The sequence below is a fragment of the Pimephales promelas genome, chromosome 12, assembly GCF_988280905.1.
Source record: "Pimephales promelas chromosome 12, fPimPro1.hap1.1, whole genome shotgun sequence".
Taxonomy (NCBI): Eukaryota; Metazoa; Chordata; class Actinopteri; order Cypriniformes; family Leuciscidae; genus Pimephales; species Pimephales promelas.
This window is the reverse complement of record NC_142780.1, coordinates 23,232,863-23,246,009: the sequence shown is the minus strand read 5'-3', so window position 1 is coordinate 23,246,009 and position 13,147 is coordinate 23,232,863. Positions and strand designations below refer to the sequence as shown.

General features: G+C 35.1%; 3 protein-coding genes across 3 annotated transcripts; 2 read left to right on the top strand and 1 right to left on the bottom strand.

The window, feature by feature from the left end:
• Positions 1–224: 224 nt before the first annotated feature.
• Positions 225–1,667, top strand: s100a1 (S100 calcium binding protein A1). Its single transcript, XM_089117740.1, has 3 exons — positions 225–383; positions 1,177–1,344; positions 1,444–1,667. The coding sequence occupies exons 2-3, from the start codon at positions 1,204–1,206 to the stop codon at positions 1,591–1,593; spliced, it is 291 nt and encodes a 96-aa protein (XP_088973866.1). The 5' UTR covers positions 225–383; positions 1,177–1,203; the 3' UTR covers positions 1,594–1,667.
• A 713-nt stretch (positions 1,668–2,380) lies between these two features.
• On the bottom strand, positions 2,381–6,407 carry mettl25b (methyltransferase like 25B). The gene is made up of 8 exons (XM_089117737.1): positions 6,128–6,407; positions 5,801–5,919; positions 4,816–5,020; positions 4,618–4,680; positions 4,386–4,519; positions 3,331–4,143; positions 2,955–3,139; positions 2,381–2,778 (listed from the first exon to the last, which is right to left on the bottom strand). The coding sequence occupies exons 1-8, from the start codon at positions 6,251–6,253 to the stop codon at positions 2,684–2,686; spliced, it is 1,740 nt and encodes a 579-aa protein (XP_088973863.1). The 5' UTR covers positions 6,254–6,407; the 3' UTR covers positions 2,381–2,683.
• Positions 6,408–6,953: 546 nt separating this feature from the next.
• Positions 6,954–10,088, top strand: isg20l2 (interferon stimulated exonuclease gene 20-like 2). Its single transcript, XM_039679373.2, has 4 exons — positions 6,954–7,112; positions 7,836–8,510; positions 9,255–9,455; positions 9,689–10,088. Exons 2-4 carry the CDS (start codon positions 7,890–7,892, stop codon positions 9,830–9,832), a joined length of 966 nt encoding a protein of 321 aa, XP_039535307.2. The 5' UTR covers positions 6,954–7,112; positions 7,836–7,889; the 3' UTR covers positions 9,833–10,088.
• The last annotated feature ends 3,059 nt before the right edge of the window (positions 10,089–13,147 follow it).

The window sequence follows — 13,147 nt, the reverse complement described above, 5'->3', positions numbered from 1 at the left end:
TCTATTTATTTATTTATTTATTTATTTATTTATTTATTTATCTATTAAATTCAGGTTGATTGAGACCATTGAGGTGACTGGGGGAAAGTGTCCCAATCAACCTGAAATGTATAAAATAAAAAAGATCATATTTTTGCGTAGTTGCAGCTTGATTTAATTAAATAAACGTGAGATATCACATGATTTATTTGAACAGATCCTCATGAGAAGACCTTCGATTGCATGAGCGTGCGTGGTGACATCATTAGACGTGCGGGCTGCTGCGGTTGAAAGAGGCTCCGCCTCCGCCTTCACTAATTCCCCCGCACACTACGCACAGGTGAATGGACGCTATTTAATGAGCACATCTGTTCAAGCGCTAGGTACCACTTCTTCTTGTTTAGGTAAGTTAATAACGTTAACTATTTTAAGACTTCAAATGTTATGCTGATTATAATAGCTTTCTGAAAATATTGTTTAAATACGCCATTGTTGAAAATGAGTCGTTCAAGCTTAAAATCCTTAAGATAATTGTTTAATGATGTCAAATGTTAATATGTCATGAGAGTTTTTTTCATTTAAGATTGATTACTTAAAACATAAATAACTCTCAATGTTTTTTACAGGTTGTTTTTATCGTTTTTGCATTTTTTAAAATTACAGTTGTTTTAGCTTGTGATCTGATGTTAATTTCACATGTTAGTGTTAATGTCTGCAAAACTGACAGATTGTATGCAAGATTTAATGGCAGTCTAATTCCACAAAAAGTAAGGTCTTCGTGGCTTAATAGTGGTTTAACAGCCTCGGAGCCTTTAGTTCATACAAAAAGCTAATTGAATAATTGATGCATACCTGTCTTCCCTCTCTCTAATGATAGTCATCAGCCTGCAAGTGCCAAAAGGCCTGTTTGTTCACCGATATTAGATCCCTCAGTGCTGTGTAACTCCAGTCTTTGGGGTCCCGTGGGGGGGGGGTGAAGGGGCTCCTGGGGTCAGCAGTTGCAGTGCAAATGCATTTTAACAATCAAAAAGGGCTATGCAATCTCACAAAACCGTAATTGAATGTATTTGTTGGATGAATAGACAATACACTTAAAATTAACTTGTAGTCCACTAACACACCTGCGTAGATCTTCAGATGTTTAAAAGTGAAATGTTAGATGCTTATGTTTGCATATTTTTGTGTGTGTTTTTGTAGAGTACACTTTGTGAAACAAACAACAACATGGTTTCAAAACTGGAAAACGCAATGGAAGGCCTCATTAATGTCTTCCACACATACTCTTCCAAAGAAGGAGACAAGTACAAGCTAAGCAAAGCTGAGCTTAAGAGCTTGCTTCAGGGAGAACTCAGTGACTTTTTAGCAGTAAGTTCTAGCCACATTAAGTAGCATTAACATTTATGGCTGACATGCATAATTGAAGGAACTTTGTGAATGACTGTGTCTGTTTCTGTCCTGTTGCAGGCGAGTAAAGACCCCATGGTTGTGGAGAAGATCATGTCTGATTTGGATGAGAACCGAGATGGAGAGGTGGACTTTCAGGAGTTTGTTGTGCTGGTGGCTGCTCTCACAGTGGCATGTAATGAATTCTTTGTAGAGAGCATGAAGAATTAAATGTTCTTCTATGTCTCCCTTCAGCTGCATTTTGTAAGTGTCATTTATCAAAAAATAAATATTGGTGACCTGCAGACTAATGTAATGTGTATGGAAGCAAACTATCAATACAAGATTGAATATTTGCTCAGAGCAGTGTTTCTCAACTAGTGTGGCATAAGATGACTTGAAATGACCATTTTAATATAAGCTGAAACGCGCGCATATATATATTATATTAATTCGAACTTTTACGAATGTCAATCTTACCAACAGGATTCCCAGGAAAACCTTGATTTACAAGGGAATTTTAAAAGTGAGTTCTAGACCTGGAAGTAAAATTCTAAAAGGTCAAGCAAGTTCTCAATATTTTATTAAATATTTTGAATAATATGAAGAATCATTTTAAACCCTGCAATCACAAATTGCTAGGAAGGTCTTATAAAAGCATAAACCCAGAAGAAAATTCAGTTGTTGAAACTTTTGGGATTATGGGTTTAAGTTGTATAATTATTATTTGCAACTTTAACTTTTAATACATTGCCACTCGTTTCTAGTTTCTATAATTTTTTTTTTTTTTTTTGAAAATGAGCATCTTTATTACAGCAGGGAGTACCAGAAATTTTGTCCTGAATTTTGTCTAAAGAGACATTTTATATATAATATTCATACACTTGTCCGACTGATTCTTAAATGTCTTTTGTAATAGAGGTGGACACCAGATGATGGCAGCTTTTCCCAGTGTGAAATAATCATGTGCATTAACTAGAGAAACAACCTTGTACAGCACATCTTTATGACAAAAAGATAAGTTTGAGTCATGTCTTTATTATATTCACATATTAAAAGATTAGAATTTGAAAGAATTTCTCTCTGTGATTCAGAAAAACTCATTTAAAATGTGACAACTTTTGCTTATGAGTCAAAAGTATGGGAGGGGAAACAATTACTGAACAATGGTCCATTAATGGGTCTCTCTGAAAAACGGAAAATCAGACCAATAATTTCAGTTCCCAAATGTCTGACAGTTTGTGTGGCAATTCATTTCTGTAAATCAAATTACGTGGTTGATACAGAACGTTGGTTTGAATATCTTGGTGTGTTATTTCACTCAGCTTCGTGCTTCTTTTGGCTTGACTGCAACCAGTACCAGGTTTCGTGGGGAAAAAGCAGCATCAAAGAGTGGGATGAGTTCACTCATGAAACCTAAATGTGAAAATACAAAGGTTTTACCCAATATGTGAAGAATATAAATAATATAATCCAATATTTTTAATTATGTAACCAAAAATGTGAACAATGGTGTCAAAATAAAATAAAGCTTGTTTGGTCATTAGACCATTTTCTCATACAGTATGAATGACTGGCTCTGCGACACATACCTCTCTCCTGCAGGAAAATCATTCTGTCCAGTAACACTAGAGTCTCCACCACAGGTGCCAGGAGAAGAACCAGGCTGAAATACACCACCACTTTACCCTGGTGCGCTAGCATTGTATCCACACAGACAGAGTCATATGGGAGATCAGCGGGTAGGCCCACCCGTGGCAATGCCAAACGAGCATACCTGTGATAAAACAAAAAACACTAGTATAATGGAACAGTCTAGTATCTCAGATGTATTTGAGATGTTGACTCTTTAATTTTAACACTCTATTTCTTCCTGTTCCAGGAACTGAAGTGCAGGAGTGAGTCACAGATTTGCCAGTTCTGTAAAAATATTAATATTATCAAATGTCATGATAAAGAAAGACTAACTCAGAAAATGACAGTGTGTGGGCTTTCTTAACGGTCTGAACTCCAGGTCTGCGCATATCCGGCCTCTCCGCTCTGATGATGCTTTCTAAGATGGCTCTATAGCAGTGTGTCCGCAGTAACTCGCTCTCCTCTCTCAACCGCTGGAGATAGTCCTCTATTGCATGACACGCTCCCTCTCGTGCCTTGTAGGACAATTGGTGTCCTGGTAATCCGCGTACCCAGTCGCTCATTGGATAACCATATTCTGAACAGGAATCCGCCACAGGGATGTCTGAAGAAAACGAGGGCCGGAATACCCCTGGAGGGTTTGGGTTCTCCTGGGTTGAGATTTTCATGTAACAGCAAGCCACAGATGTGATAACCTGAACCGAAGGGCAGTTGGTGAAATGGCGCAGAAGTGTGGAGCTGAGGTCTCCACAGGCGTGAAGACCTGTAAGGACAAAACTACCCAGTTCTTTGGCACCACAATCAGTAACTGGGATGCTTTCACAGGTACGAATTCCGGTTGCCATTCCTGATGGAAAAGCCCCAATGTTTACTTGGGCTACAGTGTCTGAAATATTTATGGGAGTTTTTTGAGCCTGAAGAGTATTTTGTAACTCTGCTTTGGTTTGGCATGAATGCAGCTTCAGATGCAGATCTTCCACCCTCTGTTTCTTTTCATATGGCCCAGTGGTTGGTCCAATACTACTATCACTTGCTGTCACAAGTTGCTGAATGAAGACATCCCATGAAGCCTGTGGATTGACCCAGCCCACCACATGACGAGGAGAAGGACCAGGTTCAGTATGTAGACCTTGAGCTTTTCCTGACTACAACAGTAACACAGATTAGAAATATCAGCAAATCCAAAAAACAAACAAACTGTGGGTCACAGTAATAAGACATGAAAAAACAAAACAAAGTAAGTGATCATACAAGCTGAAATGTAATATCAATATGAAGTAATATCGATATCTAAAGAGGTTAAAAGAACAATGTATATCATTTAAGGATATTTTTTAAATATAACATAAATGTAATTTTTAATATATAATATTTCTGTGGGTCATATCCTTTGGTTCTCTTTGGTGAGTGTCAATAGGAGCTGTCTATCAAATTTGTTAGCCATAGAAACAAGGTTGGGATCAGCCTCAATTCCAGTAACATCTAGGCCGAGTCCAAAAGACAGAAACCGTGTCAAATGGCCCTGGAGGGATGAATCTAATTAAAGTAGGTCATTTGCATATTCAAAATATAAAAATTGGCATATTTAAAATAACAAAATGAAGCAAGATGTTACTGTACCTGTCCAGACCCAACATCAACCACACAGTTACAGTTAGCCTGATCACACAACTTCTTAACCAGCTAGGAGAGAGTACAACAGAAGAAACATTTTTAAATAGTCTTTAGTGTATCAAATCATCTTATTGGAGTGTTGTTTCTTTTATAATGACAAACAGAATCTTTCCACATTGACATTGTATTATATTGTGCCCATACCTTGCCTAGGCGGAGGATTTCGTGCTGCTTCTTGGGCTTGACGTGTTTACGGAAAATGTGTCCTAACAAAGAGCTCTGACTCTGGTTGGACTGAAACTCTTGCACTGCTTCACCAGCGTCCACACCTGGTGCTTTACGTGGAAACGACAGCACATGTGCTGCTGTCCGCAGTGCCAGTAAAGACAGAGGCCACACAGATGGGTACCTAAAAGACAAAATAACATTTTGAAATTACTTCCATTAATGGGTTAACTCTATAAATTAATTGTATTAAAAAATTGATAAAAGTTTATATGCTGAACTTTTCAAAAGAAGTAACTTATTAATTTTACTCATGCAGTTCAATTCATTTTTAATGTTTCATTTTAGGGAATTTACATTTGTACAATACAGGGTTATCATAGTTATCTAAAAAAATAAACAATGGAATAAAATAGCTAAAACTGAAATAAACATTAAAAAATATACAGACAAGTTAAAAACTAAACTTAAAAAAATTTAATTTGAATTAAAATGAGTATAAAACTGTACATCAATGATACGAAATAACACTCATAAAAAAATAGGTATCATGTTCAGAACTTGATGTCCAATGTAAACTATGGGATAAAAAACAAAACCAATTTTGGCAGATGCTTTCATCCAAAGTGACTTTTCATTTCATTCGAGATACATTTTATCATTTCATGCATTCCATGATAATAAAAAACCATGACCTTGGGGTTGCTAAAGGCATTTTCTACACTGAAATATGAGACTTTCCTTTTCAACTTATTATTATTTTCAGGCCTACATTTATTATTATTATGTTGATGACTTACTGATGTGTAAATAGTCATGTTCAAATCTTTATTAGTTGTTGTGTACATCTGTTAATCTCAAAGCATTTTATAAATGAAAATGCTCTTAATAAATTGCAAAGCAATGTTCTGAATTTGTAAAGTTATCTTAAGGCACTACAGACAGATACACAGTATAACTTTACCGTCTGTCCTTAATATCTTTATCCAGCAGCAGATCAGCGATCTGTGGGGGTGTAAGATCACCGAGGGCTTCCTGCCAGCTCACAGGCAGAGTATCCCACAAACTCTCACTGAAGAACTCCTGTGTGGACAGAGAGAAACACCGATACACTTTCACATATATATTTCAGTATACTCACGCATGCTCAGCTGACAGAAAACCCACGGCTTAAATGTGGGGGGTTATTCGTTTACTGTTACATTTATTCACTCACACTTGGAACCTGGACAAACGCTAAGCATAGAAGTGCATAAAGCATAAACAAAAATGCAATGAATTGATTCATTACTATTATGTAGGAGTCTGATATGCGTCTGTAGGTTGACAGAAGCCATGTCAGCTTCTCGGCAAGTTCTCTTTGCTCCAGCACTGAAAAAGTCGCCACAAACATGTTTATAACATTAGAAAACACCATGCAGATTAAACTGGGTGCCCTTCAATACTACGAATAGTCATTGAATTGAGAAACTTAATTAGAATATAAAATTAGTTTTCTGTTTACATGTAGCAATCCGACAACATGTGTTCATTCGCGAACAGCGCCGCCTACCAGTGATGCCCGATTCGTGAACAAATCAATGAATCGGTTGAACTGATTCAAAAAACAGGCCTGAACAATTCGTTCGCGAGTCAGAGTTGAATCATACTTGATCTTCTTGATTATGAAAACTTTTTCGAAAATTGTGTTGTTTTTCGTTCTTTTATAATAAATAAAAATACATAATGCATATCATTTATGTTTTATTATTTTTAAGTTTAAGCTAACTTATTTTAGTAAAGTGAATTAAATTCATGAAAATGAATAAACGTTTGCTTGGCCACTATCTGAAATTAAATGTTATTTTTTTTTAATTTAGTTGATTTCATTTAAAGTTTATTTTATTTCAAGTAACGAACATGTTTTTTAATTGTTTGTTTGTTTGTTTGTTTGTTTGTTTGTTTGTTTGTTTGGATTTAGCAAAAACCATAAAATGTAAATGGTAGTTATATTTAGGCTTCCTGTTAAATCCTGCAACAAACTGAACTGGGTCACACCCCTTTTATTACAAAAACGGACCATTATACGTGGCTTTTTTCCCCTTGTCTTTTTTTCATCGTTTAAATTGAATCACAGAATCGCAGAATCAGGTTTGAGCCGGTTCTTTAAAGTGAGTTGCCCGTAAGATTCGAACTCCCCATAACCCTCCGACCCGGAAGTGCACATGTATTCATGCGGTGTGCTTGGCTTGAACAAAAATATCAAAGATCGCCTTTTTGGTGGAAACTAAATGATGGTATGTATCCGGCAATTCTATCCATGATAGAGTCACACAATTTATTTCGTTGTACACAGTGTGATAATTAACTAGCAGCTAAGCTAACTCGATCTTGGAAATGTGTTTAAGATTTTACGAACCTGTTTCCCTTTCCAACCCTTAATTTACAAGACTTGTGGACCTTGATTAAGTGACACGGACTGAAATTAGTGGGAACAAAAGTGAAAATGTCACGTCTATCTACCTGGTTATTAAAATATCATATCTCCCCATTTAGATGCTAGTTACTTAAAACCCATTGTTTACAACAGGGGATTTCAATCGTTTAGATACCACAATCCTCCAATCCTTAAAATGCAGCTATTTATTTTAATGTATAATGATCCAGTTTATAATGTGAAAATATAATATTATAAATATGATTGTGTAAAATATTTTTGGAAAATATTTAGTACGGTGCTTCAGTGCAGTAATGTTGTTATTTATTCAAATATTTGTTATTAATGTATTTATTATAATATTTTATATTTAGTTATTTATATCTTATGTTTATTTTAATTTATTTTAAATGCTTTTTTATATACTGTTTTTCCTCTGAACCGTTCTACAGACCCTAGTTTAAAAAAAACCCTGGTTTAAAATCTTAAACAGACAAATTATGTTATCAAATCATTTTGTGTGATCCCATTACAACATTGTTAGTTGTTGTCTTAACAGTCATTGTTCTTTTCTTTATTCAAGAGTGACAACTTCAAAAAGACAACTGTTAAAATCAACAATTGAGAGTGAATAATAATGTCAGCAATTACGTTGAACCTGGTTTGTGAGCCTGGTCCTGGAGGCAAATTCAAAGGAAATTCCAAACAAAGGAAATACAAAGGAAATGCCAGACATGATCGTTTCCTTGGAAGGAGAAATTACATGGAGCACAAGGGTTTGTTAAAAGAGAAACAAAATAAAAAGCAAAGCAGAAAGAAAAAGCAAAATAAGTCAAAAAATGCACAGCTCAACAGAGGAGATAGATCAACCCCAGATGCTATTTTCCCTAAATTTACCTCTTGTCTGCCTAATAAGACCAATGAGCTGCCTAGTTCTGCAAAAACATCAACCCAGCAGTCCACAATTTCATTTCCATCCACTGCCAGCACATCTAAGAGGGACCCGACACACCAAGCGGCACCCCGCACTCTTGGACCATTAAAATACGTGGCATTGGACTGTGAGATGGTGGGAACAGGACCGAAGGGTTGTAACGGTGAACTCGCACGCTGCAGTATTGTTTCCTACGACGGTGATGTTATTTTTGATAAATTTATCAAACCCCTCAATCATGTGACAGATTTCCGCACTCGCTATAGTGGGATCAGGAGGCAGGATTTATTCAATGCCACACCCTTCTATCAGGCTCAGAGAGAGGTATGAAATAACATCTTTCCTCAAATGATCATGTTCCAGTACATTTATTTATAGTAGACAAAATTTTTTAGCCATTTTTGAGCTACATGAACATTGCAACTCACCAATTAGGCAATTATAGGTTATGAAAGCTTTATATAAAGATTTTTTATAAAGCACAGAATGGTATTTGTTGTGGACATATTATATTCCTAGTGGGTCAGTAAAATGATCTCCATAAAAACATATCGAAAGGTTAAAATCGTTTTCTGATTTAAAATTATGCATCCACAATATATCTGTTGTAATAGTACTATGTCAGTTATCAGCCAATATCAGATATTTTTTAATTGATTGATTGGTGTTGTCTATTTAATTCTTCATGTACATTTCCCCTATTTTTACATTTAGATCACATTTGCCATCATCTGATGTATTAAACACTGTTTAATGTAATATTTAGTAAATCTCAATATTTTGCAATTCCCAAATTCATCAGTAGCATTTAAAATGATTTATTTTATTTTTGTGTGTGTTTTTTTTTTTATTTACCTATTTTTATTTATTTAGTCAAAATATTCTTGTTTTGGTTACCGACTATAATATGAAAATAATTATCAGCCCAAATTTTCATATCAGTTAATGCCTAATTGAAATGCTTAACTAACTGCATTGCATTTAATTTATTCAGTGTTTAAAATAAACAAATGGAGTATTGACAAACCAGTAATAGTCTGATTAGTCTTATATATGTTTTGCACACAGATCTTGAAGATATTAACAGGGAAAATGGTTGTGGGCCATGCCATCCATAATGACTTCAAGGCCTTAAAATATTTCCATCCTGCTTGCCAAACACGAGACACAGCACGGATTCCGCTGTTAAACCAGAAAGCTGGATTTCCCGAGGATCAAACTGTGTCTCTGAAAAGACTCACTAAAGCCATCTTCAACAGGGACATACAGGTGGGTTTAACTCGGCACAGAACGTGTTTAAAGTGGCACAGTGGATGTAATTTTCACCTGTGCCACAAAGAGTTCTTTAAGTTCAGCTGTCAGACTTGTCAGACAAAGTAAATCTGGAGTCAGTTCAGAAGCAGCTTTTGAATCCTAGGATTGAGAGTCAGACTATTTTTATATATGAAAATAAGAACAGGCTTTCGTTTTTTTCCACTGAGAAACTCTTCTTACATTTACAGACAGGGAAGAGAGGCCACTCATCAGTAGAAGATGCCAAAGCCACGATGGAACTGTACAAAGTAGTGGAGAATACATGGGAGCAAAAACTCACAGCTCTCAGTCTTACAGCTAAAGCAATGGATCTAGCTCTGAATCAAAAATGATTCGATTTTTTTTTAAAGATAACGTTTTTAACTTGACACCTTTATATCAGCGAAACTTCTTGGCAATGCTTGGAATACCACTAGGGGGCTCTATAGTTTCTGTGTTAAAAAAAAAGGTATTTTAAGTTAACTATTGGTTCAGTTGCTTTAAAAAAAAGTGTTAAAATGCAAAAGAGTTGGGATATTATGCTAACTACACATTATTGTGTTCTGTTTTGAATCTTAACAGTAAGTAAAAAGAAAAACTGCTCTCGCAGTTCCTCTCTGCTTGCTTGTTTTTCTGAAGCCTTACGAACAGGACGAGTCAGCATTCTGCTTCTCCTGAATTCAACACCACCACATGAATTACTCCTCCTCCTGTATTTAACTGTCCAAATGTACCTCGTCTGCCATCCTTGAGATTAGTCAAAGCTCTTTTCCCTCCAAACCCACTCAATTATCAGTCAGTCTGTGTTTAAGAATCTGGTCGCACCACTTTGGTAATGTTTGGGAAGCAGTCAGATCTTCCTTGCCCACCAGTTTCCCAGCGACTGACAAGCTTGTGATTTAGCCTTATATGGGATTCTCTTTTGCCCAGTTCACTAAAGCGCACGTACACCATCCACGGTGCAGGTCATATAAAACAAATTTGTATAAAGGAGATGTGATTGCACACCGATGTTTTGGTAACAAGCCTTTGTCAATTTGTGACACAACCATAAATGTTCTAACTAACATGCTTAAAACTCAAGAACAATAGTTAAAATACATGAACTAACCTCGTTTTTGCATGATTAAGAATAAGTATTCTTGAAAAAAAGACAAACAAGAATTAGAACTTTTTTTTTTACACATTTTTCAAAGAGTTATTCAGATTTGAGTGCGGTATTTATATTAAACATAATACAGTAATAACACCTTTATATTGTGTGTTTAAAATCATGTGAAAACTACAATATATACCAAAAATATGAGGATGTGATTTCCTCAAAAGACCTCTACAACCGATGAAGGTACAACTCTGGAAATCCAACTCTGACTATTTTTAAAACGCTCCCTCTAGTCTACCAGAGTACGTCGATATAACCTTATTAGACCATTATTAGCTGGTAATTCAGATTATATTAAAAATGGACACATTTCTATACCTCACCTCTCTGTGAAAACCTCAGACTGAAATCTACATTGATCTATTGATGTTTTCAGACTGGATAAACTAGCGATCAGGTGTTTTCAAACTCTCTTCTAAAATGAACAGTGTTGGGGGGTATAGCATTACTAATTACATCAAAAAGTAATCTGATTATCTAAAGTAATGCATAACACAATTACCTTTTGATGTAATGAGTAATGCATTGCAAGTAATGCACATTATGTAATCAGATTACTTTTTTAATGTAACTGCAAAAAACATTACATTACATTCTAATAAAAACAAATACATTTATGTACGGCCCAAAAAATTACTGCAGATTAAGTATTTTCAAGAACAACAGTTGCAGTATAGTATGAATGAAAAATAGTGATGCTAGTGATGCATGATGTCCTATTTATTGGACAGATGATAAATCAGAACTTCTTCCCAAACTAATAATATTAATACTTAGAAATTTTAACAATGATATGATGCCTTAAAAAAAAAAAGTTTTTTTTTTTTTTTTTTACCTGCAAGAGTCTCCTATAGAAGGAATGGATGTATATTGTGGAAGATTATGGCATTTCTGACTGGCCATTTGTTTGGAGAAATACAAATTCAACAGTTTGCCACTTGGTGGCAGTGTATAGGATGATGTATTAGTGTCCATTGTAGTAGTTGATGGGCAACTATGCCATCAAAGCCCATGTGTCAGCACTAAAAAAAATGGGTTTGAATAGCTGTCCACTATAGTCTCATATGCGGTGAAAGTGTTAATATCAGGAATGAGGTAAGTGGCTTTTAAATTGGCTATTTTAGACTAGTAATTAATTAACCCCTCCAATTAAGAAAATAACAGTATAAATCTGCGTCAATATAAAATTTTAATATGTGATGTGAGGGCAAAGCTGAATTTTCATCAGCCATTTATACTCCAGTCTTCGGTATCACATATTCCTTTAGAAATTATTCTAATATGATTTGGTGCTCAAGAAAAAAAATCTCATCAAATATTATGTTGTTGTTTTTTTTGGAAACTGCATATATAGAATTTTGTATATAACTGTGAGAACATTTTTATTTTATACCTAATCTGTCTTTTAATTAGGCTAATTTAATGGTAAATCTGGAATGAATTAGTTATACCTTATAATGTTACATTAATATTAGTTATTGCAATGGCTATATAAATAATACATTTTCAGCATTTATTAAACTCATTCTAACTAAATTCTACATGTACAAATATTTTTTTTTACATTAGAAGTTTAAGGAAGGAATAAATGAACATTATTTAATGTAACACAAACAAATATGAATTAACAAAAATAAATATATAATAGCTTAATATTAAGTTTTTTAAATAGGCATACTACACAATCATATGATTACATATCAATAAATGCTATAAATTGTTTCTTGTTAGTTTATTACACCCATTGCATTACTTATCTTAACAATGTGAACTTTATTGTAAATTGTCATTGATGAAATTGGGGTTAATGGTCTGCTGTGGCAACCAGTGACTTCATACTTTCCCACTTGTGGCTTGGATGTGGATGGTAGTAATGTCTGTAAAACGGATCAAGTTCAAATCCTCAATGGTTGGCAGGCTGAGATAATCTTGTGGTACAGAAATAAATACCCTTGCTCATTACTAAAGGATTACCATAATGCAAGAGCCAATAAATAATGTACTGTAGTTTTATGTAAACTCTTTTTGTTTTGTTTTTTGCATATAGTAATTTCCAGTAGGCCTATATGTTCAGATGGATACCTGACTTTTCATCTTCTGAGTTAGTATGTGACAGTCAGCTGTGTTGATGCTGTGTTGCCATATTCACCCTCTCTTTTCTCTGTGCAGAAAAAAATCACCACCTCACCCAACCTCTCATCTCTGAACGTTGCCATTTTAACAGACTAGACACTGTTCTGTTGCAAATGCGGTTAACTTCACAGACATGACTCACAAATGGATCGGATTCAAACTTACAGATGTGAATCAGCAGTGACTCATGCCTCTAAACCATTTCAGACTGGTAATTTCTGTGAAGCAGTTGTCTCATCATTACTTGGGTGATCTGGTTATTAGAGCTCACCAATATTGACACAAATTTCCCTTCGCTTGGAGAGCTGAGCGAGTCACGGAAGGTGTACGGTGCATGCTAAGATATTGCACTGCATCATGGTCCAGAATCGTG

Coding starts and splice junctions, on each gene's coding strand:
- s100a1 (XM_089117740.1), top strand. CDS start 1,204: ATGGTTTCAAAACTGGAAAACGCAATGGAAGGCCTCATTAATGTCTTC. Junction 1,345..1,443: donor AACTCAGTGACTTTTTAGCA/GTAAGTTCTAGC, acceptor GTCCTGTTGCAG/GCGAGTAAAGACCCCATGGT.
- mettl25b (XM_089117737.1), bottom strand. CDS start 6,253: ATGGTGTTTTCTAATGTTATAAACATGTTTGTGGCGACTTTTTCAGTG. Junction 5,021..5,800: donor AAAGATATTAAGGACAGACG/GTAAAGTTATAC, acceptor TTTGTCTTTTAG/GTACCCATCTGTGTGGCCTC. Junction 4,144..4,385: donor CTCACCAAAGAGAACCAAAG/GATATGACCCAC, acceptor GTTACTGTTGTA/GTCAGGAAAAGCTCAAGGTC.
- isg20l2 (XM_039679373.2), top strand. CDS start 7,890: ATGTCAGCAATTACGTTGAACCTGGTTTGTGAGCCTGGTCCTGGAGGC. Junction 8,511..9,254: donor TCTATCAGGCTCAGAGAGAG/GTATGAAATAAC, acceptor TTTTGCACACAG/ATCTTGAAGATATTAACAGG. Junction 9,456..9,688: donor TCTTCAACAGGGACATACAG/GTGGGTTTAACT, acceptor TTACATTTACAG/ACAGGGAAGAGAGGCCACTC.